This window comes from Bacillus rossius, chromosome 1 (genome assembly GCF_032445375.1).
Source record: "Bacillus rossius redtenbacheri isolate Brsri chromosome 1, Brsri_v3, whole genome shotgun sequence".
NCBI classification, from domain to species: domain Eukaryota; kingdom Metazoa; phylum Arthropoda; class Insecta; order Phasmatodea; family Bacillidae; genus Bacillus; species Bacillus rossius.
Window position 1 is genome coordinate 17,640,549 of NC_086330.1, and position 21,969 is coordinate 17,662,517.

The 21,969-nt window shown below is 34.0% G+C and overlaps 1 protein-coding gene across 2 annotated transcripts in view; it reads right to left on the reverse strand.

The window, feature by feature from the left end:
- Positions 1-11,623: 11,623 nt before the first annotated feature.
- LOC134532737 (small conductance calcium-activated potassium channel protein) overlaps positions 11,624-21,969 on the reverse strand; it is a 768,096-nt gene continuing 757,750 nt past the window's right edge. For both annotated transcript variants that reach the window (XM_063369557.1, XM_063369548.1), the window contains 2 exons: positions 17,718-17,787; positions 11,624-15,969 (listed from right to left, as the gene is read on the reverse strand). In XM_063369557.1, coding sequence (XP_063225627.1) covers positions 15,583-15,969; positions 17,718-17,787 — 457 coding nt within the window. In that variant the 3' untranslated portion in view covers positions 11,624-15,582. The remainder of the gene's footprint in view (positions 15,970-17,717; positions 17,788-21,969) is intronic.

The following is a 21,969-nucleotide window of genomic DNA, read 5'->3' on the forward strand; positions in this document are numbered from 1 at the left end:
ATACATGAAACACACATGTCAAATTTGAATGAATGAAATGTTTAAAAAAAATAATCAAGCTTGCATACCAGAAACTTGTATAAAAAACGATTCCTGCCGCTTCTGGGTATGAGGCATTTCGGTCTACAATGGGAAAGGATACACATTATTTCAGCCCAGTAGGTGTATAAAAAAAATCGTTCCAAATTGATATATCTGTAATCTTATTTAGCTAGCTTGCTTTAATTGTGTTATTCTAATTTAACTTTTTTTTTTATCCTAGAAGGGAGGGGTTCAGAAACCCTGGCTACGTCCCTAAGTCGTTAATGATTCCAAGGTGTGTTCTCATTTGTGTTTCCATTTTTTGCTGTGTAACATCCTTGGGCAAAGCTTCAAGACAAATGTCCTAAACCCCAAGATCTCCGTGACTCTTGTTTGAAAAATAAAAAAAAATATGATTGTATCAATCAAAGGTAAAATGTTTTCAAGAGCGTGAAATGTGTAGTGCTGTACTAGGACAACGCCTGTGAGAACTTTTCTCAAAACTTTACATTATACAGGTATACTTCCTACTTCCGTATTTGGTCTTACAATGAAATATTATCCATGTGAAATTTTTTAGTTTCCTGTTTGAAAACCTACATCAAAAGTGAAAAAAATAATTGAAACGATGGACTTCATCAACGTGTACATATCACTTGTTACTTATGTTGAGCAGTGTCTCTTCTCACGGAAATGGTAAAGACTTTATTCCAGACGCGTTTGATTTATTCTCATGTTTATTGTAATGAATCATTTGTCAATAAATAATGTGATTTGTGTAAATACAATCAATGTTGTTCAAATTACTTTCACCTGCTCTTGTTTATTAAAACTTTGAAGGTGTTTCGAAACTTATTTAAATTTGCTGGCTTTTAAAAAAACTCAATCATATTCATTTTGGTAACGATTGTGTTCCATAATTCCAACTGATTGGAGAAATATATTACAGATTGAATTTTTCTATACCTATTCGAAACATGTGTTTTATAATTTTGGAAGTGTTGTTATTACAAATCCTCACACAGCTCTCATGAGTTATTTGTGTAGGCCTACCAGGTGTACCTAAATAGTGGCTAAATTTCAATTAACTAGGCGGCACCATGTGTAGGGCCCACGGTGACATTATCATCGCTGAACCTAACAAAAAATCAGCCTCTTAAAATTAAGTAGCAAGTTTCTTATAATACAGCCACGATAATGGCAACATCCGCCACGTTCCCCAAGTTATTTCTTAGGGCACTATGAGAATCCATCCCAGCCCACTACTGTTGGAGGCGCTATGGAATATCCTCTCCAGCTTACGTTTACCCTCATGTGTAAAAACATGGGGAAATGTGTTACCAAATATTTTTAAAAATCCCTCTTAAAATAATAAAATTAATATCTAAGATTAATCTTGGATGTTATTCAATATATTAATTTTTTAAGGTAAAGCTAAGTAGCAATAATACGCAAATATGCAAAAAAATATAAGCTTGTTAAAATACCTCATTAATTTTAATAAAAAATATTTATTCATTTATTTTGGCTAAGGCTCTTATTTGTAAAAGTTACCAAAAAATAATTTTTAAATGAAAATAATTAGCACATATATAAAAAAAATATTTAAATAAAACTCGTTTGCGGGTAAAGTTTATTAAGTCATTCAAACATATCTTATAGTTCCAGTTATAATTATAATTGGGGAAATATCACATTTATAAATATGCTATGTTTCAGTTCTTCCATACACGACTATTCATTAGTTGGTTCTATTGAAGCTGCTGAGTTACCGAAGATTGGAATTCTTTGTTTACCACATTTCTGTAGCATTATTAAGACCCTGCTTCAACTGTTTCAGTGTTTTTATGCCATCCGACATATTTCGCCCTAACGTCTAAATGAAAATCCACCGATAAAAAAGCAATGATTAAAAAACTAGGCTATTAAATACTTACATTTAAATAATAAATATTAATAATCACCAAATTTAATTTCAAATTGTTAATTAGGATCATTATATTACATAATATGTTATAAACAAGAAGGAATGGTTATGTTTGATCTACCTTTAAGATAAGGCTATATATAAAAATTATAAAAAGGTTTTATAAAGTCATAAAGATTTTTTGATCCGACTTACCTTTTTTATGTAAAGTATTGCGGAGTATGTAATTAAGGGCTTAAGCAAAGTTCTGATGTTACAGTTCAAATTTGTCTTAACATATAAGCAAAATAAAGAAGCTGAAAAGATCTTTGTAGTAAGTTAGATAGTTAATAGAAAACATTTAAATCGAAGCAATGACTGTAATGCCATACACAACTTAACATAAATTCCCGCTCATATTTATATAGACAAGAATGTGATCTATTTACAGGCTAAGAATATGACCAAGTTACGTTCTCTGCAGAATAATGTTATAGTTACCTCAATTAATAATGTAAATGATTTCAAAATTTTTTTTTAATAAAGAAACCTTTTTTTTAAATCCATAAACGTTAATAACTTGCGACTGCATGATTACATATTTACAGTGGATCTATTATTAAAGAATTTACCATTAAGTTAATAATACTTAAAATAAACATAAGTATACCACTTCGTTGAATTTTTAAAGTTTTAATGCTGAAATGAAAAACTAAAACATAAATTGTACGATGAATATTTTACAGGGAAACAAAAATAAATTATTTTGTTTGAATTTTCATTTGCATTCGGTTTGTTTTATTTAACAATATATACGAGAAATTTTTAAATCATTCATTTCGTTGGTTAATATCTTATACTTCAGATAAAAGTTTTAGCACTGCGATGTAGGGAAATTGAGAAAGTTTCGATGCGAAACATAAACTTTAATTACTACGAGTAGTTTCATAAAAATTCTTTCAATTGATTTACTGGAAAAGGATTTGTATGAATACTTCTCCGATCTGATGTTATGTTATGTTTTATCAAACATTAGCCAAAAATCAAGATCAAACGATGGAAAGGACCCCATTAGCAAAATAAAAAATCATCTAAGGAACAACAAAGACTATGAAAAGACATATAAATCAAAAAAAATTTTGAAAACAAAAAACTAGTTGATAAAAACCCGAGGGAAACCGTACGAATAAAAATAATACTGATAACTTATTATCCGTAGTAAAAAAATAAATAATATATTTTATGGCTTCCACATGAACGGCATTAAATGAATCGGATACAAAAAAAACATACTGTAAAATGTAGTATGAACAGCAGGGATACGAAGGAATCGATAATGCAGATTACATAAATTATATTTAACAATGCGGTGGACAAAGTCCCCTTCTTTAGTGAGACACAATGTATAAAACCAGAATTCTGTGTAGTCAACTGTGTTTGTGTAATTTATGTTTTTATTTGCTTGACACTTCTTTATTTTCTCTATTTTATAGATCGGAGAAATTTATTTCACTACGAGTGTTATTTATCTCACCTGTTGTTCAATCATTTCCTTTCTTCCAAATTTTGTTCATGAATCTTTCAGTTTTTATGGTCAACTGCTTAATAACCTTTTCGTAATTTTTTTTCAGTTTTATTTAAATAAATAGGTACTAAACGTGTTTTAAAAATGTTTGACTTCATTTGCAACTTATTTTTATACCCTTTTTTTTGCATTTTAAAATTGACATTTGATTCCTAATACTAGGTAAAATTATTGTCTATTTTTTTTACCAAATATGCGAACTAGCACCGCTTTCACACAGCAAATATATGCGCTTCCGCAGAATGGTATAAAGCCTATATTACAAACGCTAAGTGAAAAACATAATACAGAGATAATAACTGGTGCTAAATTATCAATATAGTTGATATTCCCTTAGTTTTAAAACTTAACAATTGTAAAACTGGTTGAAAAAAGCTTAATTACTTTCAGCATATTTATTAATTGCTTAAAATGATGCCGAATATTTTCTTCTCTTTTAATCAGTATAATAATAGTAGTAAAGCAATCGTTATTTGAGTGTTAAAATTTGGAATATATATATATACATATATATGTGTATATATATATAAATATTGCAACGGAAAAGTTTAACCTTGAATTTAAACATCAATTCTAACTGAACATGATTTCAACCATCTTGGGATATATTAACTCTTTGTTACGAATTTTAAATAAAATTCTATGGTGCTGCAAAATATTATTAGTAGGGACCGGAAAAATTCGCGGGTTCAATGACCTCTAGGATGAACTTTATAGTTCTACGTACACTCGGTCAAATGTCACCCTCTCATTGGCTGCTGTCTTGTGGAGGTGTCCCAACGTAGCGGCCTGTGATTCGACACAGCTTCGATTGAGTGTTTCTCACTGGCCCAGAGTCGTCCAGGTGAGTTGTGAGCCAATAGCAGAGGCAGCACTGAGGTATAACTATTTGAATTTCAAGCTGTCGTGAAATGAATCCGCGATTTTTTCCGGTCTCTAATTATTAGCCTTTGTAAAAAATTCTCATATATTCATATTGGGGTAATAAAAGCATTAATTAAATCATTAAAATACTGATAAAATTTCACTTTTAATATCTGATTTAACTTTCATCCATAGCCGGCATATTACAAATATGTACTAAAATAAATACTAATCGTATTTTTTAAAATGTGTATGACATAATTTGCTGAATATTATGCTAGTTTGTACAAACAATTTAGAAGAGATGAAATCTACGATACACATCAATTGTAGAGTTGATAATAGATAAATCAAATTACAAACATAGCAAACAACTAAATCTACAATTTTAAAATACCAATCAATTAAATGGAGTTCAATTTGACCAATTTGACCATATTAAACACAAATAATTTTTTATTAAATATGTTCAGATAATGTTTCAGAAGCTTTACAAAATATAACATTCTATTAATACTTAAGCCGCCTTCGAAATATATTTCCTTGGATCTATTTAAAGTCACATCTGTTAACTAGACATATTCATTTGTAATTCACAGCAACCAAATTAATGGAAAATAAGTTAATAAGAAATGTTTGTAGATACAAGCATATGAAAGGAGACAAAGAAAACCAAAAACATACACATTAAAAGCCTATATTACACAATATATTGCCCTCCTTCGAAATTATGGTTATTAGATTCTGATTCACCGAATGTGTATGTAGATCATATTCTCCAATTAAATTGTATTAGCAAGATGCCATAGCACAGTAATAAATGAAGTGACTTTTGACAAGATATTTTTTTTCCGAATACATAACCAAAATTATTTTAATGTCAACTTAATTTCATTGGTACTCATTTCAAAACATTTTAAAAGATATTTTAGATTACAAGAGGCAGGTTTTTAAAAACTGAGAACTAATTTTTTTGTACGGATAATTAACAATAACTAAGGCCACATTTCAATAAATTAAATGATTTTAGCAATAATGTTTTGAAATATTAACACATAAATTAATGAATAATATTTAACTGTTGTTTTGTAAGAAAAACAAATCATTAATGTTAATGTTACAATGACAATAAATACAGAAAATATTTTTTCGATAAAAAGTTACAACGTTAGTGATTAAGATCTAATTTATAGTACCAAAAAAAAAAAATAATTTTCGTTGATATTCAATCTTTTTCTGAAAATTATTATCCAACCATTGGTGTTCTAAAAATTTCCAAAAAAAAAAAAAAAATTATTTTTTACTTAACTTTTTGATGAAATATATTATGAAATTTTGGATATTTGCTAACGCAAAATGTACCAACTAACAATAATTTACATGATAACACAAAATTTTTGCAAAATAAAAACTGAATGCTCTATTTATCTGGGGGAGGATACAGAAAGCAAAATAAAAAAGCCAATAAATTTTTATCTATATTTTTTCAGGACACAAAAACATTATCCGTAGATACGAAAAATGTCATAACGATAAACTTAAATTGTATGCAAATTTCAAATAAATAGTTGCAATTTAAGCGAATGAAGCAAAATATCTTACCTAAAATCATAGTATTATAGCATCTAAGATTTTTTCCATAAATGTTTCGCTGGACTAATCCATTTTTATGTTTCAAATTGAAATAGGTTTCTTTTAATTTTTGATAACTATTGAAGTACGGTAATGTTATTTTTAAAATTATCAATGGGATACAAATAATTTATAAATGTAATTTATAAATTATATTATTATTTATAACCAACTTAAAGTTATTATAACATGTTTATGCATGTGGTTTATGTTGGTTTCTGAAACATGATTCTGTTATCAATATTCTGTTTGTATATTTTACTTGGTAAATAATTCGTGTTTGTTTGCATACTAAAATACAATGGCGATCTACTTCTGCAGTATATGTGAACATATTTAAATTAATGAATAACCGTAACAAATAATTTTATAAACCATTAATTACACATTTAGTGTGAGTTGTACATATATAATTTTAAGATCAAACATTTCAATTTTGTAAAATGTCTCACAACCTATACACAACTAAAAAAATCAGCACTTTTTACAGTGTCCAACATTATTAAGAACACTTACTTATTCTCTGAGAAACCAAAAACATTTCGGATAACATTGTAAGTAACTCACATTGAAACCAAATTGACTGATGAAGTTCATAGGACTTTTATTTTTTTTTTCATACTAGTCTTTTTCACTGTCACTCAAACAACAGTAAAAAATTCATAAACCAAACAATGAAAATTACTTTTGTATATCTTATGATAAACATTTCTTTATAAGAAAGCAATACGATATTAATTTAACTAATGTAAATTATTTATAAAAAAAACACTATAGCCTTATTGTGTACACATTTGGATATTCATAAACTTATTAATGAATTTTCACACTATTCTAAGTCATTTTATCTTTATTTAAATGTACAATTCTTTCCCTGGTGTATAGTGAGTTTTCAAAAATTTTGATATGCAAGAATTTTTTCTGTAAATCCTTTACGATACAAACTACTTAACAGTTTTTATATACATAACTATGTATCATATACAATAGTATATACAAATTTTAGTGTATATAATCACTTTCATTCTCTTCTAAGATACTGCATTAGTTTTAATTATAGAGTATAAAGGTATTAATATAATTCTAACTTTTCTTAATACCATAATCTACATAATATTAATACATTTTTAATATTTGGTCTTTTCTTTAAATAGTAATTTTTTCAATCTCTAGCAATATTATTAAATACTTCCTTAAATGTAGTAAGTCAATGTGGTGTATATAGTTTGTAGAAAGTTTAGACATTGTTGTGACAATGCCGCATGATTTATTAACATTTCAATGGCAGACAAAGTCTTATAATCTTGAAGAAGAATCGATAATATATATACAGACAAATATTTCATTTGGAATCGCGCTTAAGATTTATTATAAAAATCGGGATATTCAGGTTTTAGATAAGAAGAAATTATTACGAAATATACTCTAACATTTGGATAGTTGACGATTTACTTCATCTTGCAATTCGACGCGTTAAAAAACTTTAACGTTTAAAATCGTTTGAAAAGTAAACATGCTGTTTATAAAAGCCTGTGCAATAGAACATATCGATTATCAATGTTATTCATAGTTTGACACATCTTAAGCTTTTCTTAATTTTGAAACATTTAATTGTCACCACATGATCACTAAATTAGATGATGACATTCAAGATTAAGAAGAAAAGACAAGAAAATGTCTTTATGGGAGATTTTTGTACATGTTACGATTTTATGTCTAAAACGCAGTGCAACCCTTTAAGGTTTATAAATGGACTAAAATTTTGTAACAAAAAAGGTTTCCATGTTTATAAATAAATATTTAGCCTTCGACTTTCAGAATATTTTTATATATGTAAACATAAAAGTAACCATTAATTAATAAACTGTTATGTTTCACCTTGATAGTTGACTTTTTCATACAAGTTAAGTCTTTTCATTTTTAAAACCATCCTTTTAATAAATAAGTGTTAGTACAGACTTCTTAAAACAACAGTTTTTAGTGGTGGGATTAATACAAAGGGTTTTAGAAGTTCAAGAATAAAAAATTCAACCAATAGGCGAAAATTCTTGAAAAATATAATTGTTAGTACAAGTAATTTAACATAATAATACAAAGATTTTAAGTCTGATTGAGTAAATAAGCCTCATTGAAATTATGAACGACAGATGATCAAAACATTTTTTTAAAGAAAGATATCACAGAACTGAAATTTTTTAAAAATGAATTTAGTGATCACGTGTTTTGAAAAAGGATTTGTTTTAAAGTTATTGTTTGAATAAAAATATATTAAAACATTTCCTATGCTTTACCAATTTTAAGATCTCTGAACCCCAGACACCACACAAAAAATTGTCATTTTAAGAGTAAGTAGTACTCGAATAATCCTGTATGTTTTTTTTAACTAATACATAAATTTTACTAAAACTTGTTTTAAATTTAACATAAGTGTCTAATGTCTATGAATAATTTGTTTTGGTACACATTTATGAGAAAACTTAATGCCACAAATACAAAAATAATGAAATGCGTAAGCTGAATTTGCTTCATTTAAAAATAAAATTTTAAAAGTAATATCTTACTAGATATTGATTTATTTAAAAAACAAATTTTAAATGATATTAATTTATTTATAACAAATTTTTATTACAATAATACTGTTCATGGGTTAGTTTAAGGTTTCTATACAGAATTAGAATTTTTTTAATTAATACTTTTATTAATCTGCGGAAGAGAATAAAAACCTAACACAATAGAAAAAAATATTATAGGCCTATACAGAAATGAAAACACCTCCATAAAAGTTTGTAAAGTCTTATAACCATTTATAATGAATGTAATCAATTCTAAATGTTAAACAAGCTGTAACATTGCAGGTTCATAGTTATAAATATGTTTAAACAGGCAAGGATAAAACATATTCTAATGAGGATATATATATATATATATATATATATATATATATATATATATATATATATATCATATCTTACTACTGCTTAGGCTAATACATTATTTATGTTGATAATAAACATTTTATTCTCAAAAGAGAAAAATAGAAACAATATTATTTACTTTTAATGTACATTTACATACCAGATTATATTAAATTAAAATTTTTCCAAGTTATGAATTTACATATATTTCTTTTTTGTTACTTTCGGAATTTGTCTTGCGGAAAACTCTATAAAGAGGTTAGATGACATAGTTTAATACAGTGCGGTTACACTTTACAGCCAAAAATAACCTAAATCCATTCTCATAAACGGCAGCAGGTCGTGCAAAATTGTTGCAAATAAAGTGTCCTGCTATAACCGTTCTAGCGAGTATTCACAAACCATTTTCTTTCAATCTGATAAGAATACTTTGTACCAACATAAAAAGTTTTAATTAGAAGACTTTTTTTCTAAATGCTACCTCTTTTAAATAAAATAGGTGAGAAAACTTTCACATTATGTTCATTTACAGAAGTTTAATTTTTCTATTTTGAAACAAAATTAAGACACGACAAAAATCCGTAAGTAATTAAAATATCTTTAAAACTTTTCTCCACTTATAAACATTAATAGGATACACAGTCAGGGACGAGAAATATGTTTTATGTATGGACGTAAATACTGGAGCTAGATTATAATATGTTAACAACATGAGTTTTGATGATATTATACCGTATATTTTAAACCTATTTTGTAATAAATAGAATTTGTTACGTTTAAAAATTTATTTAGATAATACTGTTTTAGAAGCAATGGAAAATAATTTCTACAGAATAAGAAAAAAGGTAATTTAAGATATTTTCAAAAGCCTGTCCGTTTATTTGCAGTTTGTATACTCATGACATTTGCTATAAATAACAGAAACATTATTAAATATTGAACAGTAAACAAAGCAATTCTATTCTGCAGGTATTTTTCAATGTATTGTGTTAATTACTATTATGTAATATTTTATAAGCTCTATATTTTCTGGCTTTGTGGATAGACTAATTTTTATTATTTATATTTTCGACTGTAATTGATTGACGTATTTGTTGCTTTGCAAGAACATTAAAAATTACGTGATATAAATAATTTCATCTAACGAAACATTTTGCAGTACATGATTTTTGGTCATAGTACCAAATTTCTAATATATTTATGACATTTTAAAACCAAAAATTAATATCAGGTAATGTCTTATAAAGTTTAATTTTCAAATACGAAACTAACAAACTTATGAATATTGTAATGTTAGAGATCGGAAAAATTCTCGGGTTCAACGACCTTCAGGATGGACTCCAATATCCTCTAGACACTCGGGCAAATACCAACTGTTCATTGGCTGCTGACTTGTGAGTCGTCTCGACTGGTTGGTCTGTAATTCGACACTTCTATGAGTGAGGGTCTCTAATTGGCCCTCAGTCCTCCAGATTAACAGTAAACCAATTGCAGAAGCAGCACTAAGGTATAATTATTTGAATTTTAGCAAAACACGAAATTAACCCGCGAATTTTTCAGGTCTCTATGTATTGTAAAGACTTGGTTCAACTTAAGAGATTGTAGGCTCTAACATCACACTCCGTAGACAGCTTCATTAGGAATTCTAATTAAAATACTTATTTAACTCCTCGTAAGAAGATTTTTGTTCAATTTTGACCTAGATTTTTATGCCTACTTATGTGATCTTGGATTGTAAATAACACAACAATTCCTAGGAAAATTGGAGTAATAATTAAAGGGTTTCTAATATTTCCCAAAAAAAATAAATTTTTAACTTTATAATTAAATACCAAACAAGAAAACTTATTTTTGTTAACATTTTGAAACATCTGAGTAGATAACATATCTTAAACTGCACAAATATTTTAATTTTTTTATTGGATTTAAATACCCAATAAATATAAGAAAAATGGAATGTGTTTACAGCTTTAATTGAAATGTGTATATAATTTATTTAGATTTATTAGTGTATGACATAAGCATTTTAAACCAAATCAATAAATCTAATAACTATAAACATTTAAAACAACTAAGTATATCAAATTATTTTAAGCTCAATAATCCTAAAAAAAATTAATACAACAAAATTGATCACTTTTTAGGATTTGTAAAGAAAAAAGGTAATTAATAATTCTAATTGAGTTTTTACATTATGTAATTGGAGAACATAATTTTTTTACCTATACTACAAATAACTGTAAATGTAGTACAAACAAAGTATTCGTAATTAATTAAATGTAATTTAAATTTAAAAAAAATAAAATTATGTATTTAATTTATCCAACATAAGCAGTTAAGCAAACAATCATATGCAATAATTCTCATAATCAGTAATTTAAAAAGGCGGATAATAATATGTAAAGCTAACCAAATATTTCTAATATTTTATAAAGTGAATTTCAGTGTGGTAAATTGATTGATTTATTTAAACTATTAAAATTTTTGAATTCTATTTAGAAGCTTACATAAAACAGAATGCAAATCAGTTATACAGTTCCTAATGGCATTTAGTATTATGTTATTTCATTACAATTTTTCAGCAACACAAACCATTTAATTAATTTAATGTGATAAAAATAAACATATTTAAAATTTAGGTTAATTCAGATTTTTAAAACATAATGTGGCAAATAAAATGTTTATTTACAGCATGTAAAAGACAAAATAATGTAATAATAACAACAACGTACTATTCAAAAAGAATTTTCGAAACAAAGTTGTGAAGTAAAACTTCTTGTATGGTATTTTTAGATTTAAAAACACAAAAAATTTGTAAAGTTTTGTAAAAAAATTGATTTTTCACAAATCAGAACATATACCTACATAAAGTTTATATTTAAGGAATATTTATTTTAAATATGTGGATAAATTTTTACCAGCAGTTTTTTTATTTTCATCGTGAAATGTTTTGCGCATCGTAAAATATATTTTCCCGAATTCACTCGCAGTATCCAATAAAATAGATAGTCTCTCTTGAATTTGTATATATACATCAGGGCAATGTTCCCGTAACATCCTAGGGCAGAGCCCATCAGCACAGCACAACAGAAGGCCCCCAATAAGTGAACAGCGAAACAGGTTAAACCACAGTCGAGTGGGGCGGGAAAGTGTTCAGTTTCAAAACTCTTCTTCACGAACATTTGCACAGAAAGGCAAACAAACTTCGTGTCCAGCACTGCGTGAGTTGCGAACAGTTTGTACAAACGTTAGGTCGCGACGAAAACACAGAACAGTCGCAAGCGGATGGAGAGGTTTCAACTAGCCTTACAAACGTGATAGATCAACATTAAAATAAATGAACATCTAAAACTTGTTTTTAAATAAATTCTATCACAAACAAAATTCCACTTAAAATTCGTCGGTAGATATTTTACCACAATTTTTTGTACTCGAATAACAAGAAAATGATTTGTAAGGGCGAGTGTATAGTAATGTCTGCGCCTAGCTAATGAGCCACTGTGCTGCATTGGGTTTCAGCGGATATGTGGTCATGCCTTCCTCTAAATGGGTCGATCATAAACCTCAGGCAGCAACACAGAAGGTCACAGATGTCAAAAATCTATAAAAAAAATGTAACTGATTGTGCGGAATAGAACCTTGCTTCCACACGTTACGATTGCTCGCCTCAATTGCTGCTTAAATTTAAAAACAAATAGGAGCACGAATGTTGAAATAGCAACCAAACGCTCGAATGAGAACAATTAAATGGCCAAATACAAAAAAACAACTTTAAAATATACAATAAATATAAGTGAACCTATTTTCGTGTTTACCCATGATCATTATACAAATTACGAACCTTTGTATTCTTATAAGTAGCTAAACATGATTATAAAACCAATAGAGTGAGACTTTCAATGTAAACTTGGACATAACAGACATTACGGCCCTCAACGATGAGAATTAAGTTTTATGGATTTTTACGATGTGAAAATGGAAAGACAATGGTTTTGTGAGATTTTGCTTTAAATAAATAACCATGTATAGAATGGATTTTCTTATAAAGTGTAAAAAAATATATGATTTTATTAGATTCCCAATGATATTCACCAAGTGCAAGTAATTGAAGTATTGTGAGATGAAGTATCTATAAGCCAGTGAACATGTCCATTTTATAACTATGTAATAAAATTAAGTAGACATCGAACATAATTATAATTTCCAATGCTGAATCACAATCCGAATCAATGATTACTTTGGAATTTTGTGTCATCTTATGACTAATTGAAAAAGTTCTTAAACTATAGAATATTTCCGCCTTAGTTATAAAGACCAAAAACGTAGTGATATGCAAATGAATAATATGTCATTCAAGTTAAAATAAAATAGCATCATTAGCCAGTATCTGACCACAAAATATAATCGTGCTGGAAGCCGCGTGAGACCTACATTTCTAACGAGGACTGGGGATGGTAAATGGTATTGATTTTTATATGCATTGCCTGCTTCAGTAGTGTGTAGCTATCAATGTCAACATTTTTCCTCTTTTCCCTGCTCCAGAGTAAAAGGAGACATCTCCCGCACCCGGCCCAAGTTTGCGTCTATTTTGCACAACATTGCTAATACCAAAAATTATTTCAATCGCGCAAAATACCTGACTTAAAAGTCATTATATCAGGGTGTAGTCAAATATTAAAAAAATCATATACCATTTAAAATTACTTTAAAAATGTACTTTCACAAAAGGCAATGTAGGTGGTTTCGAAGCAGCAAATATTAATGACTTTATTTTGCACTTTGTTTTTAGACTGATATCTTATCTTTTTTACAAACGCATTAGAAAAATCTTATATTCAAATGGAGAACCGTGAGACAGGTTTCCTGCAAAAATATATGTATCCAAACATTCATTAAAATTGTATATAAAAATCCATAAACACTCGGACTAAGTATTCAAATCTTTGCATTATGTCTACGAGCTTGGACTGCGAGATTTATTTTTGACAAACTTCAAACACACAATTGTGCACTACAACCTGTTCGATCAGTTTGTTTTATCACCGCGCTACCGACCCCGGGACCCAAACAACCATTGGGCTCCGAACTTTGAGTTCGCCGATGGCCGTCAAAGGGCGTGACGTGAGCGGTGGTTGACCGCGGCAGTACGGACAGTGATGGCTGTGCCGGCGAGCAGGTTGCGACGCGCCGTTACGCATGCGTTTCGGTCGTGTTTAGAGCACCGGGTGCAGACGCAACGTCAAGTAAAAGTATTTAACACAATGAAACACTTTTTAAAAAAAGATCGTTCATAAGACAAGTATCAAAACTTGTACTTATTATATTGTTACAACCACTTCTCAAGTGATATACCGTATTTTAAGTGTTCGAAATAATTACTATTTTGTTTAATGCTTTTATTAGGCTTTTCATTTCAACATTATTTCTTTATAAATTAACTAGAGGCTATTTTCGAATTAAAAAAAAACAAATTAAATTTGTAACCTGCTTTGCTTTATATTAACTTTTAAATAACAGTATGTATTAGTCGTTATTAAAATAGAGTCAGCGGCTAGAAATGATGCTATTTGTGTGAAAATCATCCTAATAGGCTAGCCGTGACACAATCGATTGTAGCGACTCATATAGTCCCGAAGCAGCAATATTAATGCACCTAACATTTCTTCGACACTACTGCTACCTGTTGTCACAGATTGGAAATGTTTGAACTTCAGTTCACGCAAGAGACGATGCAACGGGTTTTTAAAAGAAACGATAATGAAGAGTCTAGGTAAGTTTGGCGGGGTTTCGTGTATTTATGACCCTACACTATTCCCTCCAAAATGCAGACAGTGGCCCATTAAATTCCCGTAAGTTCCACAGATTCAAAAAGTTTGCCAGACAAAAAAAATAAGACGCCAAAACGACGCCTCTGCTCCTAATAAATAATATTTGTTCTATTTAAGGCTCGTTCTCACACGCCATGTTGATTTTTTTTGTTTTTATTTGAAAGTCTATTTTTTTTTTAAATTTTACTCGATACATCCCTTGAATTTATTTTGCTACAAACATTTTCAAACAGATATTCACTTAGTGTAGGCCTTTTAACACCCGTGATACAATACTTAATGAATATCTGTTTGAAGAAACGTGTGGCGGAACAACAAATGCATTGGACGTAGCGAGTTAAAATTTTATGAAGAGCCCTAAAAAAATTTGGCCTGATGAAACAAAAAAAAAATCGAAAAAAAAAATTCAACATGGCTTGTGAGACCGAGATATAATTCAGAGCAGTCGGCAAACAAGTATATCTATATTTTTTTCTTTTACGAGCTGTAATAAGCGGTGCCGATCATATGAAACTTGATGTCGTGCACGCTAGCTTCAACCTACCACCATCCCACGAGAGCTGGTTGGAGAAGCATGGGCCGAGAGGCACAGCTGAAGACCTACCCGCCAGATTGATTTTCTAACGTTGTACCGCGCGATCGTGGCCGTGACACGCACACTCAGGCTAGAAGCAAACCAACCCGCGGGGAAGTTTGCGAGCCGACGGAACGCGGGGAACCCGAACGAGCCCAGCCGGTCGGCCGGGAGTGTTCAGCCAGGAGGAGGCAGAGCGACCCCAGCGCGGCGGCCGCGCGCTTGTACAGACTGGTCTGCACGGAGGACGGCCGCCTTCAGCTGGAGGAGGAGGCCGCCGACGGCCGCAGCGTCTCGGGCACCAGGTGCGGCGTGCGGCTGCTGATGGGCGGCAGGATGGGCGACGGCGGCCAGGGGTTGGGCACGCTGCGCGAGTGCGGCAGCAGCAGCGACCCCGCCGCCGCCGGAGGCAGCGAGGAGGAGGGGGTTGCGGGCGGCTGCAGCGCCGACTCGGGGTGCAGGAAGTTGCGCCGCTGGTCCAGCTTGTCGGCGTGCTGGCTGAGGCAGCGCGCCAAGGTGTCGGGAAGCAGCTCCAGCTGCTCCTGGATGGCCGCCAGCTTGTCCTCCATGCCGGACAGCCGCTCCTCCATGGCGTCCTGCCGGCTGCTCATGTCCGACACGATCTCGTACACGGTGTTCTGCGTCTGCGAGCCGACACCGACACAGTCACCCACACGCTCCTGTCTTCCCGCTCACTCGCGTCTAGTGAACCACAACTGTACAACGCTAGAATTTTTTACACCTAGGCGCGTTACGTGAGTGAATTGTTACGATGCGCGCGCAAACATGCAAAAAAAAAAAATTTCACAGAATGAAAAAAAAAAATAATAATGCTCGCAGGCTTTCGCGCCCGTTGTCTGAAGCAGCTTGGCTTCTGGGTTGTGGCCGCGTCCTTTGCTGAATAATTCACCGACGTTTCGGTCGACATTGCAGTCGCCATCATCTCCCTGACGATGGCGACTGCAATGTTGACCGAAACGTCGGAACCCAGAAGCCGAGCTACTTCAGGATGAAAAAAAAATGCAACGTATAAATAAAATTCATACACGTGCTTTAAAATGATTGATAATAAATACTGGTCAATTTCATTAAAAAAAAAATTTTTAATTGTGAATATTAATTATACGAATTGTGTTCGTAAACATTTACAAGTTTATTTCCAAGTGTAATTTTATAAGCGAGTTTATGTTCCCGTACGTATAACATGTCAGGTTGCTTGAATGCTTCCACTGTCTCTGACAGAGATAGTTTAGTGTCTTCTGGTCGTTTTCATTGGAGTGTTTGTAAGTATTTGTTTCCGTATGTATAATTTAATTTAATTTTAAATTATTATTTAATAAATAATTAGAATTAATAAATGAGAATTAAAATTCAGAATGTATGTGATTTTCATTATTAATAAAATTATACCTCAATTATTTAACTGGATTAAATAGTTAATATTATACACATGTTCATGTTAATAATGAATACTGAGTATTTATTTAATTTCTTTTTGATAGAGATTTTACTTTACCAACATTATTTATAATATCACTCCAGTCATTTATTATTTTATTCAGATTAATTAATTGCATCCAAACTTCAAGTAATTTTGCTACTATGCCAAGTAATTATAAATTATAACGCCCATTTTTACCTGGTTTAAGAAGTAATTTTAAAGGTAGGGCTTGAAATAATAAATTAAATACCATGGTCTTCATACCCTAAATATAAACATATATAAATTTATATTTGCCTGGTTTTTGGTTAGTATAAATTCTGGGTACCTATCAAAATGAAGTGATAAGAAAAGTAATAAAAATGTATATGAATGTATGAAACATAGATAATTTACGTCTTCACATTTAGAAGTAAAAAAGAAATAACATCGTAAAATCTGTAAAAAATTAATTTTTACGTACATGGAAAAAATTATATCTCTTAACGACTCTTATCGCTAAATGATTTCGGTGCCACTCTGACTGTACTTCCTATGTGTTTTAAACCGGGCACATCCTTCCAAATGCCTATGAACCGGGATAAACTCGAAAAGCTGTAAGTACGAGCAGTTAGCATTTCAGTTATTTAGGTAATTGTTGCAAACTCAGTGATGTTTGAAGTAAATTAACAAGCGAATTTTCGCACCTGTACTAAAACCTATGTTTCGAAATTAAAAATTAAGCATTTTAAAGGGCCCTGTTTATAAAAAATTTTATTAGTTCAGATTTAAATCACTTTTTTTCCGCTGTGCATATGTTATTTCATAAAAAAAATAAGAATTACAAACCACTTTAAAAAAATTTTAATCAATTTTGATGAATAAATAATAAATAAATAAATGCTACTTGAAATTGTTAAAGGAAAATAGAGCAATAATTCATTTGTTTCAGCGCTAGTAAAGTGGATTTACCTTCGCCATGTCGGTTATTGTGTTGGCATTGTCCATGAGTTTCCGTTGGTCCATTTTCACCTTCCTCAAGCTAAAAAAAAAATAGAACCAATAAAATTAAAGGCATGAATGTTACCTGCAGACCACCACTTTATATCTGCATACTTAACATAAGTACTTGTTTTTAGAATATTATCCCCCGTAGGAAGACCCAGCATTCGAAGCATAAATATAAATTTCTGAGTTTCCCGTAGATATAATCTTAAAGAATGAAAAGTAGGACAAAATATGATAAATGGCTCTGAAAACAAGACTTAAAAAGTTTTTAGAAAAAGTGGTCTAAAAGCGTTCACCACATGTTTTTTCGCCTCTACTCGTAAAACTTTCTTTTCTGTGGTATCACACTGCTATGAGGTTATCTTTGAAAGATTTGTGCAATGGGAGTGCATGACTTGATGTAAGTTTTTGGACATACGCCAATGCTTAGCACATGTATGTCTGTAGAAGAAAACTACAAAAAAACACAAATTAAGCAAAAAAATTGCTGTTGTCAGGACTTAACGCCACAAAATATTCCACAACAGGAATATGGTCAACAAACAAAGAAAAAACAAATAAAAACGGACAGAACGAAAAAACCCCCACAAATAATGACAGCACAAAAATACCGAAACCAAAAAAAAAATTCTGCACAACAGTTGAAACGAGACAAAAACACAGCAAAACGAAAAGACGTAACAAACACAATAGTTTTCCAAAAAATTAAAACAACAGAGAAACCTGTGTTTCCGTACCATATGCGTCTCTGCCTGAGGACGAAAGCAGATAGCAGTTACCGAAACGTCGCCTGTTTCTGTTTTAGAAAACTGTTGTGTTTTGTTTCGTCTTTTCGTTTGGTCGTGTTTTTTGTCTCATTTTGACTGTTGTGCTGAATTTTTTTGGTTTCGGTATTTTTGTGCTGTCATCATTTGTGGGGATTTTTTCGTTCTGTTAGTCCATTTTTTTTTGTTTTTTCTTTGTTTGTTGACTATATTCCTGTTGTGGAATATTTTGTGGCGTTAAATCCTGACAACAGCAATTTTTTGCTTAATTTGTGTCTTTGTCATTTGTGTTTTTTGTAGTTTTCTTCTACAGACATACATGTGCTAAGCAATGGCGTATGTCCAAATACTTACATCAAGTCACTGCTATGAGGCTTTGCTTTGTGCATATTTCGTGACAAGATCCAAGACCAGGTAAAAGTCAAAACATTCCAGCATATTCTGTGTTTCGTGATTGGGTGAGTTTCTCCCAGGCACATGCCGATCGTTACAGCACCAATCACTAGGGACTGGAAAAATTCGCGGGTTAAATGACCTGTAGGATGAACTCCATAGTTCTACGTACACTCGGTCAAATGCCACCCACTCATTGGCTGCTGTCTTGTGAGACGTCCCAACGTAGCAGCCTGTGATTCGATAAAGCTTTGGTTGGGTATTTCTCATTGGCTCAGTGTGATCCAGGTGAGTTGTGAGCCAATAGCAGAGGCAGCACTGAGGTATAACTATTTGTATTTTAGCATATCGCGAAATGAATTCGCGAATTTTTCCGGTCTCTACAATCACAGTAATTGAGTGCGGAAGCAAACGCATCCTAAGCTTCTGCTCTCTCGGACGGTCAACAATCACAAGGGGGAAACCGCTGGTGCGGGTATACGTTTTTGCAGTCTAATGGATGTTCAAGATTTTTTCGCGAAAAATACTTTCCCCTACCGATCACGAAACATAGACGATACTACAAATGCGTTAATCCTCAGCTAGTCTCAAAATCTTTTCGCGGAAAAATGCATGCCCATACAAAACAAAGGTTAGTAATACTACAAGAAAGATATTGTAACTTTGTACATCACATGGCTGTATGGAACGGAAAAATTCGCGGTTTTTTGACCTTCAGGATAGTCTACAGTCCTCTGTATACGCGGACAAATAAACACAGATCATTGGCTGCAGACTTGAGAGTCTTCTCAATAGTTTTGCCTGTGATTAAATTATTTTCTTTGTTTGAGGGTTTTTAATTGGCCTTGAAGTAGTCCAGATGAATAGTGAACCAATTGCAAAAGCTGCTTAAAGATATATTTATTTGAATTTTAGCCAATCGCGGAATGAATCCACGAATTATTCCAGTCTCTACATAGCTGTTTTTTTTTTCCTTCGAGATAATACTGAGTATATCGTACGCAAATTAGCAGATAATCTTATATATTTTTATTGATGTATTATTCAACCTAAAAAATTTTTAAGCCATGGAAATATAATCGAATATTAAACAATGTGACATGCACAGTTAAAACCGGAAAGCTGTCCTGGGAACGGTTTACAGATAACTTTAAGTATTGGAGGTACTGGTGGGACAAAACAAAGCATACACGCCCGGGTAAGATTCGGAACCCAGTATTCCAGTGAATACTATTTTGTAGCGATGAAATTGTTTTTATGGAAATGTACAAATTTACAAGTATCTCTGACTTCACATGAATATTTCTGTTACATCCACAAAAAATATATATAGAAAAAAGACTGTCTGGCAGGAAGGTGTAGCGGGGCGGGACAGTGACCCGGGCTGAAGAGGGGGAAGTGATGCAGGGAGGGACAGCGCCCCGAGGGGAGGAGGGGAAAGTGATGGCGGGTGGGAAAGCGCCCCGATGTGAGGAGGGGGAAGTGACGGCGGGAGGGACAGCGCCCCATGGGGAGGAGGGGAAGTGATGGCGGGTGGGAAAGCGCCCCGATGTGAGGAGGGGGAAGTGACGTCGGGCGGAACAGTCATCGGGGGAAGAGGAGGGGGAAGAGACGGCGGGAGGGACAGCTCCCCATGGGGAGGAGTGGGAAGTGATGGCGGGTGGGAAAGCGCCCCGATGTGAGGAGGGGGAAGTGACGTCGGGCGGAACAGTCATCGGGGGAAGAGGAGGGGGAAGAGACGGCGGGAGGGACAGCACCCCATGGGGAGGAGGGGGAAGTAATGGCGGGTGGGAAAGCGCCCCGATGTGAGGAGGGGGAAGTGACGGCGGGCGGAACAGTCATCGGGGGAAGAGGAGGGGGAAGAGACGGTGGGAGGGATAGCGCCCCATGGAGAGGAGGGGAAGTGATGGCGGGTGGGAAAGCGCCCCGATGTGAGGAGGGGGAAGTGACGTCGGGCGGAACAGTCATCCGGGTGGAGGAGGGGGAAAAGACGGCGGGAGGGACAGCGCCCCATGGGGAGGAGGGGGAAGTGATGGCGGGTGGGAAAGCGCCCCGATGTGAGAAAGGGGAAGTGACGTCGGGCGGAACAGTCATCGGGGTGGAGGAGGGGGAAGTGACGGCGGGAGGGACAGCGCCCCATGGGGAGGAGGGGGAAGTGATGGCGGGTGGGAAAGCGCCCCGATGTGAGGAGGGGGAAGTGACGGCGGGCGGAACAGTCATCGGGGGAAGAGGAGGGGGAAGAGACGGCGGGAGGGACAGCGCCCCATGGTGAGGAGGGGAAAGTGATGGCGGGTGGGAAAGCGCCCCGATGTGAGGAGGGGGAAGTGACGGCGGGAGGGACAGCGCCCCATGGGGAGGAGGGGAAGTGATGGCGGGTGGGAAAGCGCCCCGATGTGAGGAGGGGGAAGTGACGTCGGGCGGAACAGTCATCGGGGGAAGAGGAGGGGGAAGAGACGGCGGGAGGGACAGCACCCCATGGGGAGGAGGGGGAAGTGATGGCGGGTGGGAAAGCGCCCCGATGTGAGGAGGGGGAAGTGACGGCGGGCGGAACAGTCATCGGGGGAAGAGGAGGGGGAAGAGACGGCGGGAGGGACAGCGCCCCATGGGGAGGAGGGGGAAGTGATGGCGGGTGGGAAAGCGCCCCGATGTGAGGAGGGGGAAGTGACGTCGAGCGGAACAGTCATCGGGGGAAGAGGAGGAGGAAGAGACGGCGGGAGGGACAGCGCCCCATGGGGAGGAGGGGGAAGTGATGGCGGGTGGGAAAGCGCCCCGATGTGAGGAGGGGGAAGTGACGGCGGGCGGAACAGTCATCGGGGGAAGAGGAGGGGGAAGAGACGGCGGGAGGGACAGCGCCCCATGGGGAGGAGGGGGAAGTGATAGTGGGTGGGAAAGCGCCCCGATGTGAGGAGGGGGAAGTGACGTCGGGCGGAACAGTTATCGGGGTGGAGGAGGGGGAAGTGACGGCGGGAGGGACAGCGTCCCATGGGGAGGAGGGGGAAGTTATGGCGGGTGGGAAAGCGCCCCGATGTGAGGAGGGGGAAGTGACGTCGGGCGGAACA